Source organism: Phasianus colchicus, chromosome 5 (genome assembly GCF_987193195.1).
Source record: "Phasianus colchicus chromosome 5, bPhaCol1.hap1.1, whole genome shotgun sequence".
In the NCBI taxonomy this organism is placed as follows: Eukaryota; Metazoa; Chordata; class Aves; order Galliformes; family Phasianidae; genus Phasianus; species Phasianus colchicus.
The window spans coordinates 23,223,297-23,245,046 of record NC_143440.1 but is presented as its reverse complement, the minus strand read 5'-3'; the positions used below and the strand labels follow the sequence as shown (position 1 = coordinate 23,245,046).

Here is a 21,750-nt window from a genome sequence, read left to right as displayed (position 1 = left end):
GCAGCATTCTCAAAAGAGAGCAGCCTGAAGACGCCAAGCCCACTCCAGGTCTCTGTGCTCCCCTTCCCGTCCCCAGAGCAGACCTTGCTTGAGCCTAGCTACAGGTTAAGGCACAGTCCTGGTCATCAAATCCACCTTCCAAAAGGAGCAGGGTGGGAGCAGTTCTGATGAGGCACACTGGGGCTGCGTCAATGCCTGTGCATATTCAGTGGTGCGGACAAAGGCGTTGCCCAGAGCTTTGAATTAGAAGCATGCGGGTGGGAGGTGGGATCGAACAAAGCAGTCGCTGCCAAAGGCCTCAGGCTCCAGTTTATAGATTCAGATCTTGTCTGAGGGCAACACGGCCACATTTGTGCTGCTGTCAGGAGCACTGTGGGAGCTCCTCGCGACGTGGGGTGACACAAATGCTTGGATCGCTTCTGCAAAATGGCATTTGCTCCTCACTGCTCACCCCGATGCCACAGCCTCGACTATTGCCTGAAAACTGCTCATGGGCTTTGGTAAAATTCTGCGAGATTTCTTTACATGCAAATTTCTATTTTAAAAAGTGAACACGACATATTTTGACTTGCCTTGTTTGACAATATCGCAGTTATTTCACTTCAATAATGTAAAACATGGTTGTCTCATTTTGTTCTGTGTGCTTTTGTATTACACTGCAATATTTCAATATCGTAGAGCACAGATGGAGCACAGGCACTGCTTCAGCTCTTGTATACGTGCTTTGGCATTATCACACTGAAAATTTTATCGTTAGCACAGTGAGATGTTTCACCAGCTCCAAGTCAGGACTGCATTTGTTAGGGAATTTTGAATTTTTTCTTTGAAAACACAAATTCAGCTTTTCTTTTCCTCGTTTTCAGCAAACCCAGCCACCGAAATGTCAGATCTTCCCCAGAAGAAATGCTGTTTCCTACAGCTTCATTGCTTGGCCTCTGGGAGGTCTCATCTCAGTTCCCAGCAGAGGATCCTTCTGCTTCTCAAAGGACCCCTTGTGCTGGGAGTGACCTCATCACAGCGCACACTTCAGGACTGCTTCCCGTTATGGTTTGTCCATGGGGTCAGAGAGAGTTACATGGCTTTCACCCCATTCCCCCTCCGCTTGCTTCCTCAGCTGGGCTTACTGGGCCAGAGAAACTTGCCACATCACACACACACCCCAAAATCCTTGCTCAGAAAACCAAGTGGCAGCAGCAGGACAGAGCCAGAGCCACCTGCCGCTAACACTGCTCCGTGTGCCAACTGTTTCCAGCATTTGGTGTCTGTTTCCCACGTTTCCACTACCCTTCATTACTGTCTCACCTGGCCTGAGCTAACTGAAGTGTCAAAGTGCCTGCGCGCCCCTGCTGGGACAGGTGCTGAGGATACGTGGAAGGATGCACAGATGGAGCTGCCCCGTAGCCCCTGAGAGAAACAGCAGGAATTAGCCTGGCTGCTGCTCACTGGGAGAAGCAAGGGCGAGCCTCCGTGCCCAGGTTCCCTTTGTTTGGTTTTCTGAAGGGAGTTAGTTGTGCGGCAGGCCTCCGGGCTGAACAGCACCACCGAGCGCCTCGCTCCCCTTCGCTGCATTATTATAGGAACTGGGGACGAGCCTGCAGCCTCCGACCTGACCCTGCGCCAGGACAAACCCCCACCTCGCCAGCCTTCCCGGCGGCTTCGGGCTACGCGCAGCCTCCCGAAGCACCCCGCGCCTCCTCCCCTCGACCGCCGCTCTTTGTTCCCCGCAGCCCACGGCTGACCTCCGCCGGGGCGGGCGGGGGGCGGCTCGGGGGCGCGGCGGGGCCGGGGCCGCCCCGTCGGGCGGGGCGGGCGAGGGGCGCGGTAAAGCGGCGCCGCACCGGGGGCCGGGCTCAGTCTGCGGGCAGCGCGGCGCCGGTGCTCGGCTAATTTTACTGATCCGCATAGCTGTGCCCATGGGGCAGCAGCTCCGGGCCCCCCCGCCACCGCCGAGGCTAGCGGTAGCACGGTGAGTAAGAGCGGAGCAGGGAGGGGGCGGCGCCGGTACTGGAGCTCTGCCGGGGGTGGGGAGCGCGGGTCCCACCGGTCCGGGAGCTCGGAGGGAGCCCCAGAACCGCGCAGGCTGGGATGGAGGAGGACGAGGAGAGCAGCCCCGGCAGTGGGGACGTTTCCGCCTGCCCGTGCGCGGTGCAACGGGAGGTGCGGGATGAGTGCCGGGGGAGGATGGGAGAGCCGGGGGCGCGGCTGAGCCTTGCGGGGGACGGCGACCGTGTGCCGCTCGGCGAGAGGAGCGCACGTGGGTCCCTCGGCCGGCGGCGGTTTGGGCTTCTCCCGGCGCTGCTCGAGGACTCGGGTCCCGCATCGCATCACCGCGTCCACCTCTGCTTGCTCGTGGCGTGACAGCAGGAGCGCGGTGCCCAGGGGTGGCGGGGAGGGCTCGGTCCCGGGGAACAGAGCCTATGATAGAGGAAGATGTACGAGCCGTGCTGCAGGGTGGAACCAGGCGCGAGGGGGTGCGGGATGGGGCAGGGTTGCTCAGCACTTGGAGGCCCCCGAGCCTCCCATACCCCTGCAGCATCGCAGCTCCCCGAGCAGCTGCCCCAGAGGCAGGACCGGCAGCCCGAGCTGCCAGCGGTTACGTGGGTGCTGTGTAATCCATCTCCTCCTGGCTGGGAGGTGGAAGTGCCAGCGGTGACCAAAGCTGTGTTGACATTAGGGCCACCAGTGGTACAGTTGAGCCATGAGAAATTACAGAGTGTGCAAGAGCACCGGCTATTCTGGACTTGGCATAAATAACTTGCTCGGTAACTCTATCTGTACAAAAGCAAGGTCTGCTGAGTAATGACGTCCAGGGCCTGTGGGTGAGGAGTGCTTTTTAAAAATAAATAAATAGCAGTTATCCTTTAGACAAGGAAGTTCTTACCCTCAGAGGAAGTTATCATAGGTTTTGGTGAAAACCGCAAATAAGCAAGTTCCTGAGACTGGGCACGAAGGTACCCAGCTGTTCATAGCCACGTCTTGTCCCTTGTGCACGCACAGTGTGAGAAGGATGCTGTGAACCAGCGGTGTCCCGGTGCCTGCAACAGGGAGTGTAGGGTTTGGTTTCTCTCAATTGTGTCCTTGTTTGTACGCTTGTGCATAAAGAGGAGGGTGGCTCATCCCAAGCAGGAGGCTGCAGAGATGGCGTCTGTCTGTGGTCTCAGGGGACGCTTGTCCCTTCTGCTGGCAGAGCTGTAGCAAGGATTTATTGCAGAGAGGAGAGGGCAGCAGAGCATCTCCAGAGACATGCCTTGGGGGTCCATTAGATCTGCAGAAGAGTAAACCAGTGAGATGCTCTGCCTGAGGCTTTCTATCCATTTGGAGCTGCTGGAGGCTGATCCAAAGGAAAATGCTCCTGTGTTCCCAACGAGCACTGAGTGCAAGATGCCCAGAGAACATCTCCAGCTGGTGGTTGCTTGTCCTGCAGCACTCTAGAGGCCCAGGTTAGCAGCAGGGCTGGGCTGAGAAAGGGCTGTGCCAGTTGCTGGCTGCATACCTCACTGGGAGCTGTTTGAAGCTCAGTTTGTTCCTTGCCACAGGTAGTACCCAAACCTCTAATGAGGTCTGTTTGGATGCTGCCCGAATACAAAAACCACATTGACTTGGGTACTCACAATGTGGGCTGCACCTGGGGGATCAGGCCATGGGAGTCTGTTTCCTGCTGCTATGCCTTGGGTTCCAGGCTCTCCCCTGGCACAGGGGGAATAAAGGCCTATGTGCAGGAGAAAGATGCTGAGATTGTTTATGTTCTGATTTTGTCCTCACGCTGGGGGAATGGCCTGGTGACCTTGGCACCATTGGGACATTATTTATAGAAAGACATTCTGAGTTATGGTGGTTTTTTTTTTTTTTTTTTAATGTAAGAATGTGAAAATAAGTCTTGGGAGAAAAAGACCCAGTGTTTCCCCCCAAATATATTTGGACTTTCCCCAGACCAACAAAAGCGGGACCTCAGAGGTCACCAGGTGTTCCTTGCAGCATAATTCCCTCCCTTTTCCTGGAAAATGTGAGTTCAGTTTTGTCCATGGGCTGGCATGAGTCCACTCTGAGTTGGAAGGGTTTGTGCTCAAGATGCTAAAAGATTTTCACAAAGACAAACTCAGCTACAGCCGGGGACTGCTTTGTAGTTCAGACATGAAAGAGAATGATAAACAATCCTCTGGCCTTCTTCAGTTTCTTCTGTTTGTGAGGTTCTTTGCCATGTACAGGGGCTAATGCCACCCCAGGCATGTCCCTGCCCATCTGTGGTGCTGCGCTATGCCCAAAGAGCAGATGGAGAGCACCAGGCTATGGGATGTGCAGGGCCCTGCAGGACAGCCCCTGCATGGGCTGTATTGCCTCCAGTGCTCTGCTTAACCACACAGTCCATGTTCACCTGGGCAATCCCTGCCAGATCTTGGCTGGACTGTGTGCTATATTACCCAGCTCCCTTGGTGGGATTCAAACAGGGACCCAAAGGGATGCCCAGAGCCACAAATGATGGCAGTCAGAAAGCTGTCGTCCGCGTTTACCCTGTGCTCATTTTCTGCTATTGGCCCAGTGGGCTCAGAAGCCCATGCAGAAAGGCTGTTAGCAGGTTCTGTGACTGCTGAGCTTCCTTGACGTTACTGTCAGGGATTTGATTTAAGATCACCCAAGTCAAAAGCACTGAGAGAGCATGGGAGAGCAGCCAGGAATCAATCAAACCTGGTGGTTTCTTCTAGGGAGTGCCATTAGCAGCACGAGTGATGTAGCAGAGGTGCATGTGCTGGAGCACCAGGGCATGCTGCCTGCAGCAGCCCGATTGTTTGTTTGAAGGGATTCTGTGCTTCACAGCCCCTTTGCAGCTGCCTGCTGCTGCCTGCAGCAGAGAAATCCCTCCTTTTCTTATTAAAATCAGGCAGGCTTCAACTATGGGCCTTGGCACAGGGGGAAAGCAGGTGCAGGCAGAGCTCCACACAAAGGCTTGTGGCTGTGTCACTGGTAGCTGTATCCTGCCTGGGTTGAGAAAGTAAACAGTCTGAAGCCGAGTCAGCATCTGAACAAGAGAGTGTCGGGGAAAACCCACAAATCTTCAGGAAACCCTGCGGGTGACTCAGCTGGTGGTTTTGTCCGAGCACAAATTTGTTCAGTAACCCATGATGGCAACAGAGGGGCTCTTTTGTGCTGGTTCCATCTGATGAGCAAAGTGCAAACCTCTGGTCGTTTGGCTGTTCATGGCCATGGAGAGCCTTGAGACTTTATTTCAGGAATCTCATTGCTGAGCTGTAAAATCACTCCAGCCCCCGTTAGATGCTGCCATGCCATACAGAGCTTAAGGGAGCCGTGTGCCTACAGAAATGGCACTCTGATTGTTGACCGTGGAGGAATTTGAGAATGCAGGGTGTTCTCTTGAGAATCGCAGTGTTTTAAAGGTACATGATTTTTAAGTCCCGCTGAATCCTTTTATTGAACACTGAATTTTAGCTGCCTGGCACTTCACGTGGGGTTGTATTTCAAAGAGATGGAAGCCCGAGCTGCCTCTTGCAACGAGAGAGGGAAATGCAAACAACACAAGCACTGTGTGCAGAGGGGGCTTTTCACAGCTGGTCCTGTGCTGTCTGAAATCAGGTGGAATTTGCTCGTGACTTGGGAAGAAAGTTATTGCAAAAGTAAGCAGCAATAAGAGCACCCAAACTTTGCTTCATAGAAAGCAGGAGACTGCCAGGAGTCAAAGGCTGCACTTATCTTGGACGCCGTAATTGAGAATAAAGTTAAGCTGCCAACACTGAAGTCTCAGCAAGTGCTGGCCGTAGTTCGGCATGTTTCTGAGCGTGTATCTGTCACCTTTAATGTATCTGTCACCCTCCTCCCTGCCCTGCCCTGTGTATGTACACACATGCATGTATACACATGCATGCGCTGCTGCTGATGTATGATGCTGATATTACTGGAGCTTGTTGTATCCAGTATTCTGAGAACCTCTTTCCATCTCTGGAAGCGACAACCTGACAGCAAGGTTATTGATGCTGTGCTCTGATGCCCCCCCCTTTGCTTCCCCTCTGCTATAAAGAGATATCTTGCTTTAGTTCCTTGGGCTGCTGTACATCCTCTGTGGCTGTGACTTAGGAGCAGGTCTGCCGAGGACATCACTTTTCCATGCACAGCAGAAGAGAAGGGAACCCCTTTCGTTGCAGATTGTTTGTTGTCAGGTTTTTATAATTCCAAAGCGTGACTCTCTGCTGTGAGGTGGGCAGAAGTGAGATAGTGTTTGCCTGGAACATGTAGTGAGAAGCTGAATTCTAAAATCAGGAGTTCCTGTATGTACATTGCCTATATATAATTGTAACCAAAAGCCTCATGTAGCTCGGTGCATGGAAGGAACCTTTCCAAAAGATGATGCAGCCCGTCCTACAGTAGGCACCTATGAGCGTGGCTTCCCTTGCCTGCTTCCCAGGAAGCCAAAAATGGGGAGAGGAGGAGAACTCTGGGTCCGTGACACATTTCACACTTCCCAGCCCCACTCTCTTCACCTGTGAAATGCATTTATCCTGCGACAGGAGCAGACTGTCTCCGTGCTCCTTGCAGGGCACTTAGCTGGCCTCTTGTGGAAACTGGAGAACACTTGCATCCGAGGTGCTGTCTCTTTTTCAGTCTGCAGGTTCTTTATATTATCATCTTTTTCTTTTGAAACCTTTCTAAAGGGTGCTTGTGTACTGAGTGCCCATTGCTGATAGCGCACATTATGAAATCTGAAAGGAAGGTTGAGATTAAATGTCACGCACTTCACAGTTGGGGAATTCAAAGTGTCTTGTTGATCTGTGCATAATTCGGAGCCGGCAGCTCATGCATAAACAAACATGTGCACATACACGCACACGCGTGCATGCACAGAGTGCTTTCCCCTGAATTAGCAGCCAAAGAAAAGCAAAGTCAGGTTTGTGTGAGCTACTCGTTGGGAACTGAACAGCATCTGTGGGAGAAGGCTGTGGATTCTGCTGGAGATGAACCTGGGGAGTGGTTTTGTTTTTCCATGAAGAATGGACAAATGGAATGGGGAAAGCTGAAACGCCCCGGGTGAGGTTGCATAGAGGGTGCCCCTGCTGACCGGCAAGGCAGCAAACCTTCTGTTCTCATGTCGCCAGCTATTTAGAAGTTTCCCTTCCCTAAATCGGTGCTATCTCTGTTTGCCCAGCCTGAGGAGTTCTGCATCTTAACGTCTTAACATTAACCTGTTGCTATAGAAACCAGAAGGGTGTCAGAGGGAGATTCTTGCCACTTTCGGGTAGGCTACCAAATAGTTGCACTATGTGTTGCACGGGGAGCCTGTCCCTGCTGGGTTTCTGCTAAGCATCTCCTAAGCCTATCTGAGCCGTTGGGGAGTGGTGCACCGGGAGCTGCAATTGTGTGTAAATGAGCAGGGCATAATGCTGGCAAATCGCTTTGGGAGGAAGTGAGAACATGGTCCCAGGGTGATTGGTGGGGCTGAGAGATGAAATCTGGCATCTGCCTTCTGTGCAGTGAATGGAGCAGGAGGTAACTTCTCTCTGACCTCCCACAGCTGGCTTGCTCCCATGTCCTGCTGTCTCATGAGACTGAGATACAGGTAATGCCAAAATGCTCCTCTGGTCTGGCAGCCCCAATGGCCCGTCCAGTAGCTTAACACTGAGCAGAGGGGAGCAAAGATCACCTCCTTTCTTTCTCAGCTCAAACCACATCTTTCTTATTTATTTAAGCATATATGTGCTGTACAAGATACATGCACATAAAAGCACATGAATGTGAATTAGTAGGATGTGGGATGTGGCCGTGTGGTATGGGAAATATCCTACTGCATAGGGTTTGATGAGAAGTAGCTGTTGGCTGGTGCTCATCGAGGCCATCCCATCTCAGGACTGATTTACAGGTGCTCTGCTTGGTAGAAGCAAATCTTGTCATTTACACAAGGAAAGACCTGAGTGCTGAGGGGGTCTGTGTGTCTGGAGCTCAGAAAGTATCCTGCTCAGACTAAAAGGCACTCTCACTGCTTAATGCAAATGTATTTGTCTGCCCTTTTCCCCCTCTTTGTGTGTGTCTAGGCTGCACATCTGGTCAGATCGTGGCCGAGGATGGGGGAAGAGGAGCCCTTTGTGTTTTCTTTTTTTTTCTTTTTTTTTTCCTTTTTACAAAACTGGAAGGAAAAAAGACCCTGCTGGTGCTGGGGATTCTCCCAACCAGCTGTTCTCAGGCTGGGGCTGCAGATCCATATGCAACACAGGTCAAAAGTCTGCTTATAGGATGCAGGAGCAGTACAGCCGTATTGATTTCATTTTCCGTTTCATGTTCATAGCCATTGTAGTAGTTTCTAAATTGCAGTCATTACATTGTATGAGTTAACCTACTGGACTGCAGATGTAGAAATAGTGTTGCTGGAGATGCAGTTCATCTTCTGGGGGAGAAACCATCAAGAATGGCTTTGAAATTACAGTCTTGATGATGAAATGCAAAGGGACACTGTGCTTGCTTTGTGGCTGAGGGGGCTGAGCCTTCCCGAATGTAATTTTTGTATTATTTCCTTCTTGAGTTCTGGACCTGGGCAGAGCTGGATGATGGTTAGGAGCAAAGGGCATCGGCTTCGTGGAGAGTTTATGAATGGAAATTATGGAGAGTTCGTGGGCACGATTGAGAGAAAGTCTGAGGTTTGAGGTTGGTGGTGGAAATGCAAGCACCCCATGTCAGCATCCTGCAGTCCATGGCTGTGGCTCTGCCATAGGTGAGGCAGTGTATATCTGGACTTCTCCCTGCCCACAGGGTTATTCTCTGTGAGGTTTCTTTGAGCCTCTCGCATTGCTGACGTGTGAGACAGAGGAGATGACAGACATTTTCTTTACAATAGACCTTTGAAACATTTGAAAGCCTCACTTTTCCATTAGCTAAGCTCAATATGCGTTTTCTGGGGGGGGTTGGTTTTTCTCTTCCTTTTTTTTCTTTCTTTTTTTAACCAGTGTATTCATGAGGGTTTTATTTTTCCTTCTAATGTTTCTCTGTAGAACTCATCTGCAGGACAGATGGCCCACTGAGCTGTTGGGACCGTCTCTGCAAACACCTGTCTGAGACAGCTGGGAAATCAAAGAGGAATTCTCTTTTCATTCCGTTAAGGAAAAACAGCACCCATTCCCGATGTATTTCATCTCCTCCTTCATCCTCCTGGCTCCTGCGTGCCCCAGGGAACTCAAATCCTTGGGATCATCAGCTGATGATGTCTGAGTTATCTGTGTCCCCAGCACATGTGGTGCTGTGCACGATGGTAGCTGTGGGTCTGCACGATTCCTCCCTGATCATGCTGGAGTCACAGACTTAGTCTGTATGCTGCTGCTGGCTGCAGAGCAGCATTTCTTGCCTGAGGTGAAGCCTAGTGCTCGGGCTCACTGTTGGTGTGTTGCTGCAGGTGGTAGTTAGCAGAGCAGCAGGGCTGTGGTTGCTGGATTTAATTATTGCTCCTTGAGAAGCAAACAGGGCTTTTTTAAAATTTTCTGCTGGGGAAACTGAGCCCTTGGCAGCTTTGGATTGCTGTATAACACTTCCTGTGACATGGAAAGAAACTTTCCTGTTCTCTCTGCAAGAGGAAATTGGAAGCCTATGGGCAATGAAGGAGCTGGAGCACACACTCCTGATGTTACAGCTGGGCCCTGGTTCATGGTGCTCCTGGGGGTTCCGTGTGCCTGGCTTGTTCCAGGTGAGAAATCACACAGAAGCAGCCTCTTTACTTGGTTGTATTGACTATACCAGACTGGGCAGGTGCACCACTCCCATCACACTGCTCTGCTGGTTGAGTTCTAGTTGCCTTATAATACCTGGGCATCCCATTATTTTCAGCTAGATCAGGTCTGACCCTGTGCAGTCTCTGAGGCTTCCTGACTGCAGAAACTTCTTGGGTGTTTCTTTTTGCTAGACTAGTGATCTATACCTTTCAGTTTGGGCAAGGGTTGCTCTGTATTCCTCCCAGCAGAAAACATGACTGATCTTGTTATTGTTTTAGAATCTGCTGGTAGCCCAGCAAAGCCATGTGCTGCAGCTGGCATGGAGCAAATCCACTGGGAAGCGGGGAGAGTTGTGCTCTGGCAGAGAGGTCTTAATCATTTCAAATCCCAGCTCTGGGTAGAAAACTAGGAAAGGGCAGGCTCACAGCTGCAGAAACACAACATGGAGATAGTTGCACCTCTGTTGTTACCTTCACCAGGGGGAGATCTGCCTTAGGTGTCTGCTCCATCACGGATACCCCTGAACACGCTGCGCCTTTGTGTGTGCAAGGGAGTGTCTTAGATCCCACTTACTGAGTCAACAGTCAAATGTTTGCAAGAGCAAAGGTGATGAGTACCTCTGTGGATGCCATCTTTAATCTCCTTGTGTTTCCAGAGCAGGGATATCAGCTGTCCCTCGGCTGGAGGGCCGTAGTGAGGCAGGGTTGTGAGACACCGAGATACTTTAGTGGTGAGTCTCTTGGAAAATAAAAGAAAAACTTTCATATTAATTTCCACCAGACAGCTATCTTTGCCTTTCTGACTGGTGTTGCTCTTGTTTGAGTGCTCTGATCTGTGCACCCACTTCTTTGCTGTGCCCCTGCGTTTGAGCCCAGACTTTGTTTCTGCCCATACAGATATCCCTGGTACAAGAAGACATGGTTTTGCTTGCCTGGCTCGGATCCCACACCTGTGAAAGGTTATGCCTCTTCAGGTTATGTGGGAAACACCAAGGGCTTGCAGGTACAATGGCAACCTGTGGTATTGTGAAGGGACAGTGCTGCATCTTCATGTTCATTGGTGGCTTTCAACTGCTTGGCCAATAAAGATGCTTGGGCATGGCAGGTTTGCTGTCAGAGTTCCAGCAAAGAGTCATCCACTGTGCGAGTATAACACCATCTTGGTTAAATGTGTGGCACCAGCAAATCACAGTGGGCTCAAGATCTTGGGTTGCCTCTGGCATACTACTTAGGAACTCTGAAACCAGCAGCTCTGGCTGCTGAAATGTCATATGTGTGGCTGAAGCCTGTGAAGAAAAGGGTTCTCGGAGGAAAAGAAGCCCTCTTTCATCTGCCCTAGGTGCTGCCCATCGCTGTGTGTGCATAGGAATTTCCTGTGTGTGCTGATTGATCTGCTCAGCCACTGGGATACTGGAAAAGAGGATTGAGGAGAAAACCAAGGCAGGATGAGTTGGAGGTTCCCTTTTGAAAACGCATATGCTAATAGAAAACATCCTCTAAACTCTCAGTGTGTCAGGATACATTAATGTAAGTATAACATTTTTCAAATCCTCAGCATCTTCTGTCTGAATGTCACTGAATTAGTGCTAATGCATTCATTAGCTCATTATTCATTAATATTCGATATTCATTAGACTGGCTCCTTCTCTGGAAGATGGGGATAATGAGACGTGGGATTGGCTGCAGGGCTGTGCCACAGCTGTGCTTAGCACAGTAGGAGCCTGGTTTTATGTATCAGAATGGCCTTCAGTGATTATTTTAGTGGCATTTTTAGCTGGCTTATGCTGTCCCGGCTCTTGGCCACTGGTTTGCCACAAATTAGTGGAAATTCTTAGTGGGAGAGCAGTGCTAATTTATTGACATCATCATTTCCGTCAACTCACGCCCTGAAGGCAACTGGCAATGCAACTGCTGAAGCCAAATTTTGATCTGTTTATCTGTGGTCGGAATTGCAAGCCTGCCCATGTAATCCCAGAGCCATTTATCGCTCTTAGCCTATGAGTTCTTCCTTTAACCCCCACTGCCTTCCTTTACATCATGCCCTCAGGATTCTTTGCATCTGAAAATGTCTTTCTTTTTCCTCTTTGCTCCCCACCAAAGTGTGAGGGAAGGGAGAGGCTCCAGTCCTGCAGCTGGAGGTGCCCAACACCTCTGTGGGGTGAAGGGGCACTCCCAATGGCTGTTAGCATGGCACGCCCAGGGCACTGTGCATCCTCCAATCTGCTCTACCAGCAGTCACCTTTTGATCTTCTTGCTTTACAATGCAGTGTGGGAGTAGGTACACAGCTTGCAGTTTCTTTCTGTTTCTCAGTTTTTAAGTGTTTCTAGACCCTGGCTGCCACAGGCAGTGACTTTCTGGGAACCTGGGCTTAGTTAGTCGGTGTAACAAGACCAGAAAAAGTCCCACCAGTCCAAAAGAAGCAAAGCCCTGAGTAACTGAATTGGCTTGCTGAAAAACATCTTGCCTGGGACTGCTGAAGGGGTCTTGTTAAATACTGGAGCACTGTATTCAGCCTTTACATTGTCCTAGCAAGTTCTCTTAGATTTGCATCGCCAAGAGTTATATCAGTGTGCTCTGTGGTCCTGCAGCAGTGGCTCTGCTGCAGTGGACAACACTGGAGAAATCTTCCTGAGAGGCAAATCCTTTGCAAGGCAGCGGGAGAACACTTGTGTGCACAATGCCAACATACTGACACCTCATTTCATGACTCCCTGAGGACTCGTGAATTCTTTAGACATGAGCATAAATTCTGTTCTCCTGGGACAGCCATGAGAAAGTGCAACTGGAGTGAGGGATTGCCTGTGCTTAATCCCTATGCTTGCTGGGACCAGCTGAGCTGTGTCTGCTGCCAGTGGGGGACCTTTCTACGGCTCTCTTGGGGGCTGAAATGGCAAGTGGAAATATATTTTTGTGTTTGGCTGAGTTTAGAAGAAAGGAAGACAAATCAGGAGGAAAGACTTCACGAATCGAGAGTTTCCTGGGTTTTAGGACTGGATGATGATGTAGAGTGATTTTTCTTTACACCTCCACACTTACTCAGAAGTTGTCTTTTCTGTCTCAGCTTGTCAGTTATCTCTGCCTTGTTCTTTTCCTAGCCAGTATTTGTGCTCTGTTTGCTGTCGTATTTGTTTCCCAGGAAGCAACATGTCCTCACAGAAGATCTTGCCTCTGGAATCTTGCATCCATAGGGCTGATGTGTTCCGGCACAACACTGTGCTGCAGTGTCTGGGGGGAAAAGCAAACAAATATCTGAGATCTGCATGGCATTTTGCCCAAGATGGAACTGGAGGGTGTATTGCATGGTGAAGAGAAAGAGACAAAAAGCAGAGCATCATTTAATGACTTCAGTTCCTCTCATCTGGGAAGTGTTTAACAACAGTTAATTGCCTTAGTGCGTGAAGAAGCAAAGAGGTACCATGTTCCTAAAGGGCCATAGACACTGCTTTGCTGGGATGGCTGGAATGTACCTTGTTTGGTGGGCATGGTGGCGATGGGTTGCTGGGTGGACTAAATGATCTTGGTGGTCTTTTCCATCATTAAAGTTGGTTAGGTCCAAACAGCTCACAGCACATGCTGGTGAAGCTCAAGGCTGCACTCAGCGCATAGGCACGCACACAAGGCACGGTATGGATGGCAGTATGAAGCCCATGCTCACGCAGCTCCTGCGGCAGAGCTGATGGCAGAGGCTGTCTGGGCAGGGCAGTCCATTTGGTGCTTCCGTGGCCGCACTGCTGATTCTTTATTTCCTCTCCAGCAGGTCGTGGTGACAGCTGGTGCCCTCCCCGCAGACCTGGACGACTTTCCCACAGCCAGCATGGGCAGCCCACAGCTCCCCACCTCAGCACCAGGGCGATGAGGAGCCATCTGCTGGCCTAGCAGAAGGATTTTTGTGCTTTTTTTTTTTAGTTTTTATTTTCTGAACCCTGTGAGATTCCATGTGAAAACACTCCCTACAGCCTCGCAGCTGTGAGCCCCGTGGGCTGGAGGCTGTGGCTCTCCCTGTGGCCAAGCCAGCAGGAGAATTGTACCCCGGGCTGCCCTGCAGGTGTGGGGCCCGGCCCCACAGCGTTCCCAGCCAGCGTGGCTCAGGCCTCTCCCCTCAGCTCTCCCAGCAGCGGATCGGAGGCCTGTGGCCCACACACCGCCATGGCGGCCAAGCAGCCCCCGCCGCTGATGAAGAAGCACAGCCAGACTGACCTGGTGAGCAGGTTGAAGACACGCAAGATCCTGGGTGTCGGTGGCGAGGATGATGATGGCGAGGTCCATCGCTCCAAGGTGAGGTGCGCTGGGTCACCATCGGTGTTAGGAGATGTCCCTGGTCCCACCCTGGTTGCTCCATGCTGTTCCCTGCAGCGATGGGGCCATTGCTGCAGGGAAGCAGCCAGCAAATCTGTGAAATGCTCTCCACTGGGTAACTAAAGCAAATGAATAAAACTCACTTGTCACTTTATTTTCCCCAATGCCTGTCTTCTGCAGCCTCTATGACAAAACCAGGGCTAGCAGCTCTGCCCTGTAAGGGCTGCCACGACAAGATTGTTGCTGCCCTTTATCAGGGCCAGGCGGTGTAGCCTGGTGGATGCACAAAAGCTGCCTGAAATCACTTTTCACAGTAATGTACTGAGCCCTGCCTTTAAGTTGTTTTAATCCATTGGTGAAATGTTATTGTTGAGACACCCATTATCCAGCTCAGTGCCAGCAGAGCAAAGCACAGCCAATTACAGCACATACCAGTACAGTACAGTTCATCACATACCAATACCTGTGCCCTGCAAATTGGAGCAGTGATTCAAGAAACAAAGTGGCGCCTCTCTGAAGAGGTCCAAATTGCAAATAAACGTGCACAGTCTGTTTCAGCAAAATGCCAGAGCTGGAGAGCAAGGGCTCATCTCTCAAGAGCCCTGTCCCAAGTACCCTCTTGAGCACTGCCTGGCTCCTGCCCTCCCGTGAACCATCCTGCACCTCCTTTCTATGAGAAATTCCCAAGCAGTTCTGCCTCTGCAGCTGTCGTGCTTCATCAGTGAGGATCACAGGCTACATGTGGGAAGAGGCAGGTCCCTACTTACATAGCAGTGAGAAACTGAAGTTAACATTGGCCCAGCCCTACAGATCCTGGTCAGGAGCAGTGAAGGATCTAGACCCTGATGAAAATCAAGTCAGTCTTCAGCAGGTTTTGGGATTAAGGGATCGTAGAGAAATTTCTTTTTCTTGTCCTCCTATCAGACCTCTTGAAGATAAATTCTCACCTGGGATTAAGGTGTGCCCTCTGGGATGACAAATGCTGCCTAAACACTGGGGAAGGGTCTGCTCAGTCACCCTGTGCCTTTTCTTTGAATTTCAGATTAGTCAAGTCCTGGGAAATGAAATCAAGTTTGCTGTTCGGGAACCCTTGGGGCTCAGGTAAGACACAGGGACACATCAGAGCTGGCCCATCAGAGAATGCCTGGCCACATTCTTCCTGCCAGCCCTCTCCCCAACACCAGCTCTGCTGCCATATAGCCTCACTGCTCCCTTCAGGGTTTCTCTGGGCTGCAGAGCCAAACTGGTCCTGCTTTCTTCCCCTGTGAACAGCTTGAAGGACATGAGCTCTGGTCTCTTGGCAGATGCTGGAAGGTATGGGGGCTTTACAGAGCCAGAGGTGCTCCCTGTCCTCTTTGTAGGGTCCCTTCCCTCCTCTGTGTCTGTGCAAGGGGGATTTCAGTTCTCCCTGGGTAGTGAGGCTGGAACTAGCAGTGTGCAGGGGGCCCACATTCTTGTGCAGAAGACCTGTAACTGCTTCAGCTGCACAAGGATGAAGAATAAAGGCTAGTAACCATGCAGACAGCTAGGAAGGTGTTGCGAAGCAGGAGAGAGATGTTTGCCTCTGTGCTCACTGTAGGTCCTCTGTCTTCCATGCAGGGTCTGGCAGCTGGTTTCCGCCGTCATGTTTTCTGGGGTGGCCATCATGGTAAGTGAGGGCAACAGCCAGCTCCTGGATTCCACAGTGTGGCTCCTCAGTCATTTATTCCCCTTTCCCTGCCTTCCAAAACCACCACTGTTTTTTCCTGAGAGGCCTTTGCCCTTGCTGTAACTCAGCAATGAGTTTTGCCAGCAGTGCTCTTGGTAGTTTGTTCCCATTTCCAGAGTCTGTTTTCATTAGCAGGTTCATAAACCACACACGGCACGACAGTCTTGCTCACAGAAACTGGCCTTAGAGTGAGCAGCTGACACACTGTTATCTCTCACGCCTCCTTAATTTCCAGTTTTCTGGCCAAGGGCTCTGATCACATCAAGCACCACTTCCCCCTGCCCGACTTAGCACATTCTGACAGAGCTGGGAAGGCGCTGCTGAGTCTCTCCCCTTCTTCCTCCAGGCCCTGGCTTTCCCTGATCAGCTCTACGATGCCATCTTCAATGAGGAGTCGGTGAGCAGCAAGACACCCATCCGGCTCTATGGAGGAGCTCTCCTCAGTGAGTGCTATGCCAGCATTGGGTGTGAAGCAATAGGGTGAGAGGGCAGAAGGGGAACAAGGGCAGGGGTTGTGTTACAGTCAGAAAGGTCAATACGGTGGAAAGGTATAGTAGTAAAGGAACCAGCACCGACAGAACAGTGGTACAAAAGAAAAACGCTCACCCATCTCTGAAGATCAAGGCTCGTAGGGAAAACTCCACAAGGGAAGGATCTCTAACTAGAGATCCTTCCTCAGTAGCAGTCAGCCCTCAAATGAGGTCTAAGAGAGATGCAGATGGGCTCCGTTCCTTTGGGTCACACAGCTGAATTGCCTTCACCTCTGCTCATAGGGCTGACTGGGTCTTTTCTCCAGGTGCTCAATCAGTGGTTCAGGCTGTGACTCAACAGTTCCCATACACAGTGGCATCCTGTGACTGCTGTGCTCCTTAGCTGCACTACCAGGCAATGCAGCTACTGGGCACCTACCCAGCCTCCTTTTAGAGGCTGTCAACTTGTGGTGCCCGATACAAAAAGGCAGCTGGGTGCTGGCAAGGAGTGCTTGGGAGGGAGTGGCTAGTATGGAAAGCAGGCAGCAGGGCTGGGATGCCCTTGCATAGGTGGGCTGGCGGCTGCCTCCTTCCTGCAGGCTACAGCAACATCTTGTGGGGGACGGCTGGAAGTGCAGCAGCCACTATGGGCAAAGGAAGCACAGCTGCTAGCAGTGCTGCTTCCCCTGCATCCACCCTCTGGGTGCTGAAATGCTTCACCTTGAGCAGGTGGGTGGGCTGTCCGGTCTTGGTGTTCCCTGACTGTTGGAGCAGCTGTGCTGTTTTTGCTTGGCAGGCATCTCGCTCATCATGTGGAACGCTCTATACACAGCTGAGAAAGTCATCATCCGCTGGACCCTGCTGACAGAGGCGTGTTACTTTGCCGTGCAGTTCCTGGGTGAGATCGGAGGAAGAAGTGTGGGGTGGGGTGTGGGCTATGTCTCTAGCTCAGGGTAGGCAAGAGGGATTGTGCCTAGCACCCCATGCTCAGCTGTCCCTGTGCTGAGTCCAGCCAGCATTACAGAGGGCTCCTTTGCTCTACCAGACAAGGCAGAGATTACCTGTCCCTGGAGACATTTTCTCTGCTAGCTGCTCTCCCTTTTCATTCCCCATGAAGATAGCTTCTGCCTCAGTCTGCCCACCAGAGGGAGCCCAGGTGAAGGGAAGATGCCAATTCATCTATTTGCCAGTTCATCCAATTGCTACCCTAGAACATCCTGGCCTTTGTAGCCAGCACAGGTCACCTCCTGGAAAGACTGCTGAGATGTTGGGGCTGACCAGAGGAGGCTGTGGTAACTTACATAAAAAGGGAGGGAATTCCAGTCTTACCAAAACAGAGGGTCATAGCTCAGCTTGTTTTTTGGGGGGCATATCTATTACGTGTATGGACAGTTCACTAATTGCGTTATAAAGTAGCTTGTGTTAATAACAGAAAAGAGATGCTCAGGTGATGGGGAGTGGACCACGTATATCTTATGGGCACTTCTACGACGACAAGTATTTATCAGCACTGAAGGGGTCAAACCACAAAGCAAGCTTAAGAATAGATCCCATGGTTAACACTTGAGTCCAGGCATCAGGCTGACTGGCTGTGTCTGTACACAGCTACCTTTAGAGAAGTGCTCCTATTAATGGGAGCCCTGTGTACCTGTGGCTAAAGTTAAGGCTGTGAAATCAATCTACCTAAGCACTTGTGTTGCAGGTTTGCTGCATGTGTGAGGGCGGAAAGCTTTTGCATTCCCAAGGCTCAGCAGGTCTTTCCAAGAAGCTACGTTATAGGGCAGTAAAAAGCAGAGCCCAGTGCCACTGGATTTGTTTTCCTCTACCAATCTCTGCCTAATTTCCTTCTCTTCCAGTTACCACCGTCTCCCTGGTCGAGAGCAGCCGAATGGCCACAGGTGCTGTACTCCTCCTGGTCAGCCGAGTCTTCTTTGTTCTCATCAGCATTTATTATTATTACCAAGTTGGACGCCGTCCCAAGAAAGTCTAATTCCTGGGCTTTTTGTCATGGGAAGGGTGGGAGGGGGGGGTTTGTGTCGGTAATTTTGCATTATGATTATAACTTTTCTTTTGTTAGTCCCTTTTCGTTATAAAGTGATTTACTTCTTTTCCACTTACCGGCATGAATCAGTGTGTAACCCGGTGCTGGTGGCATTGTCAGGTGATGTGTAGGGAGAGCAGCATCCTGCAGAACCCCCAGCAGCCCCTCTGCAGGTGGCAAGCGAAGAGCATGAGGTGGGCTCAGGGAGGCCTAGGGGAGCTCAGAGAAAGGAGCCAGGTTCCCAGAGAACTGGCTGATGGGATCACAGGCTCTGAAGCCCTTAAACAAAGCACAAAACAAGAAACCAAATCTCTGTCCAGTGAAGGACTCGTCTGTTCTCCTCGGTGAGTCTCACATGTGCCTGGTGGCACGCATCCTCATGTGCCTGGCCCATGTCCCTGTTAGCATGTGCTGACTGCTTGCCTGGGGGAGCTTGTTGCTGAGTTTGCAGACAGCTGTTCTTCCCTTGCTGCTGAAGGTGCTAGCCCTGGTTTTATTTTTGCACTGGGTGCTTGCAAAGTTTGACAGGAGAGGGAGTGAAAGAAACTCCTTGCTTGTTCCCTGTGTAGGGATTGCACTGGGAACAGTGGCACAGCTTGAACTATAGTAGGTGAGAAGTAAAGGAAGCTACTGAAAAAAGCCTGTTGAGCAGAGACATCCCTTTGCTTGGGATGTTTCATGATGTTCCTAGGCCAGCATCCTGTCTCCTTCATCCCAGAACACTTCTTACAGCTGCAGCTTCACAGTAGTTTTGGTAGTGGTGGCTGTGAGGCAGAGGGGATGAGGCTTCGGTTAAGTGGGAACTGGAGTCTGTTGTGAGAGCAGTGAGCTTGTTAGACCAAAGCTTGTCCCACCGAGGTGCTTAGGATACTGTTTAACTGCTACAAGAACAGCATGGGTGGAGTGGCATATGAAGGCATTACTGTCAATTAGTGTCAATTAGCACTGAATGTGCTGTAGAGTTCACTGGCCAGTTTCTCCTACATCTCCTGGGCTTAACAGCATTGGCTGCCCAACTCCTTAATGCTTTCCTTGTAGATTATCCCTGTCCACAGCTGGAGGCTGCATTGTTGTTCCCTGTGGGGCTGAAGTCAGAAGGGCTGCATACAGGATATAGACTTATGGGCTACTGCTGGCAGGATCAAAGCAAGCCCTGGAACTGACCAAAGTCCCAGTAGAAGGATGTCTACACAAACAGTGCTTGTGTGACCAGCAGACCTCTGATCACTGGTGAGACAGGGAGCTACAGCTGTTTGCTGTTCGGTACCTTCATAGAGTTAGAAGAAGCTAGGAGGTAGTTACTGTATGGTGTGTTTGTGTTGTTGGCGTTTAGAAGCAGCTGCCCTGGTGTTGGAACACTGGATGTGTTGCATGTGTTGACCATGCAAAGCGTCAGGTAAGAACATTGGGAGTATCTGAACCAGGAAACATTGCATCTAACTTTTTTCTACAAATTAATCCAAGGCAGAGGCAACATCCAGCAGCAGGCTGAATGCTGGAGCTTCCTTCTCTGCCAAGCTGCTTTCAACAAGTCCAAAGCAGGATAGTGAACAACTAAAATTTCTATTTAAGAGCAGCTTTCCTGTTCGGGTGGAAGAGTTAGGCTCTGGAAGAGAGATCATGTCCCTGTAAGGCAGGAAGTGATGACATGCAGCCCCAAGGGCAGCACAGAGCTGGCTGAAGAACTAGAAGCTATCCTACCCTGCATACTGGCCGCATGGGCAGCACAGTGCATGCAGCCCAGTGCTGCGGCTGCAGTTGTTGGTATAGGTAAGTGAAGCGTGAGTCTTTGTGTTTTGGGGTCACATGAATGTATACACAGACTGATTGTTGGGTTTAGGGGGTGGGAAATAGTGGTTCTAGGAAAAAAAAAACAAGTAAAACTGACCAAACTAAGAGCAATCTTACAGAAGAGGAAATGGAGGGCCTTCTTCATACTGTCCTCTCCCCTTCACTTTGGCAGCAGACCAAGGATCTTAGTTGCGTTGTGACTTTGGGGCTGTGGCTGGCCACCTGATCAGGGTACCTGGAAATGCCAACTAGCAGGTGAGAGAAATGAGTCAGTGCACTATGTATGTGAGAGCAGCTTTCTTAAGACTTCTTGATGGTTAAAGTAGTTAGGGGCACCGTGAAAGTGTGCCAATGGAGCTTTACATCAGATGAGGTCAGATTCTTCTTTAGTTCCCTGTTGTCTCTTCAAGACTTAGAGCAGTGATCCACTTCTGGTTTTGCCATTTGATGTTTATCTGCAGTGCTGCCAGAAAACAACTATGGTTGTTAGTCTTTGGTGATAAGACTGGGGGGGAGAAAGGGAGGGGAATGCTGAAGCTTTTGTACTGCATCCCTAAGAATAGCAGTGCTGGGATCATGGCTGCAGGTGACAGCTGAGTACATAACTTGGGATCAAAAGCCTGAGGCATCACTTCAGGCTCTGATGTGCTGAGAGAAGATCTCTGTTGGCCTCAGTTTCCTTATCTATTAAAGCGTGAGAAAAGCTTTGGACTGATGTCATCTCCCCAGGGACAATTTCCAATTCATTATGTGTGTGTAGCGCCGGTCAGGGCTGCAGGCCATGCTCTCCAAGGGCTGTGCTCTGAGTAGGCACAGGCAGGACTGACCCTGTTCCATGGGGGAGAACCAAACCTTTGCATTCCTCGAGCCCTCACTTTTGAGGGTGAAGAAAGCTTACATTTACGGAACTCTCTGCATCGCCTTATTTACGCCTAACCACCATCTGGCAAACTGGAGCTGGTGACAAAAGAGAGGCTGTCTGTCTGTCTGTCCTAAGCTGGCCAATTCTTTCTGGTCAAGGGTTTTTACTTGGGGGGAAGGGGAGAACGGGACACTTGAGTTTATACCTCATTTTGGCTGCTGTAACTGACCTTATTCTTTTTCCTTTGGTAAGAAAGTGACTGTACTTAACACCAAGCAAATAGTGAAAATTAAAGCGGTTTCACTTCACTGTCACAATATCTTTCTTTTATTTTTTACTTTTTTTTTTTTTTTTTTAAGAAACGCACACAAAAACCGTGCAGAGTGCTTCAGCCTTGTGTTCTGCTTTATATTACCAAAAAAAATTCCTTTCAATATAAAAAAGCATTACAGTAGGGAATACAGGATAAATTAGCTCCACTATCTAATAAAAAGAACATTTACAGGTTTTTCTTTTAAAATAGATTTCCAACATCATTATTTCACACGCAGCCCTTTTCGCAGGCATTTGCGACAGTCATTTGAGCATTAAATAACAGCTGGGGGCAGGGATGGGGGGCTGCTCTCCACTCTTCCCCCCAAGGTGCATAGGCTGTGCTCACCGCACTGCAGCCAGGCAGCCACAGCCCCCTCTGCTCTGCAGCCAGCAGCAACTGCAGCCTGAGCCCCCAGATTCACCAGAGCTGCTAAAAACAAATACAAAAATACAGCTGCTTCTCCTGCCTACTGCTCTGAAAAGAGAAAAACTACTGTACAACAGAGGGGGTGGCCACATTACCATTGGACAAAAACAACAAATTGACATGCTTTGCCATACAACAGGAGTCT

At 50.4% G+C, this 21,750-nt stretch overlaps 1 protein-coding gene and 1 long non-coding RNA gene across 4 annotated transcripts; one reads left to right on the top strand and one right to left on the bottom strand.

Moving 5' to 3' along the window:
* Positions 1 to 1,822: 1,822 nt before the first annotated feature.
* TP53I11 (tumor protein p53 inducible protein 11) lies at positions 1,823 to 20,093 on the top strand. 2 transcript variants are annotated; one of them, XM_031593378.2, is made up of 7 exons: positions 1,823 to 1,966; positions 13,453 to 13,970; positions 15,034 to 15,092; positions 15,591 to 15,639; positions 16,046 to 16,142; positions 16,966 to 17,067; positions 18,026 to 20,093. In XM_031593378.2, the coding sequence occupies exons 2-7, from the start codon at positions 13,842 to 13,844 to the stop codon at positions 18,157 to 18,159; spliced, it is 570 nt and encodes a 189-aa protein (XP_031449238.1). In that variant the 5' UTR covers positions 1,823 to 1,966; positions 13,453 to 13,841; the 3' UTR covers positions 18,160 to 20,093. The 2 variants fall into 2 exon arrangements, with proteins under 2 accessions (XP_031449238.1, XP_031449237.1); XM_031593377.2 differs by having other exon boundaries at positions 13,450 to 13,970.
* On the bottom strand, positions 9,392 to 17,036 carry LOC149917803 (uncharacterized). Of its 2 annotated transcripts, none has more exons than XR_016466833.1 (3): positions 13,893 to 14,289; positions 12,732 to 12,920; positions 9,392 to 10,433 (listed from the first exon to the last, which is right to left on the bottom strand). It is a non-coding gene; the product is annotated as an uncharacterized LOC149917803 (long non-coding RNA). The 2 variants fall into 2 exon arrangements; XR_016466832.1 differs by lacking the exon at positions 9,392 to 10,433 and adding an exon at positions 16,306 to 17,036 and having other exon boundaries at positions 12,531 to 12,920; positions 13,893 to 14,062.
* Positions 20,094 to 21,750: the final 1,657 nt, after the last annotated feature.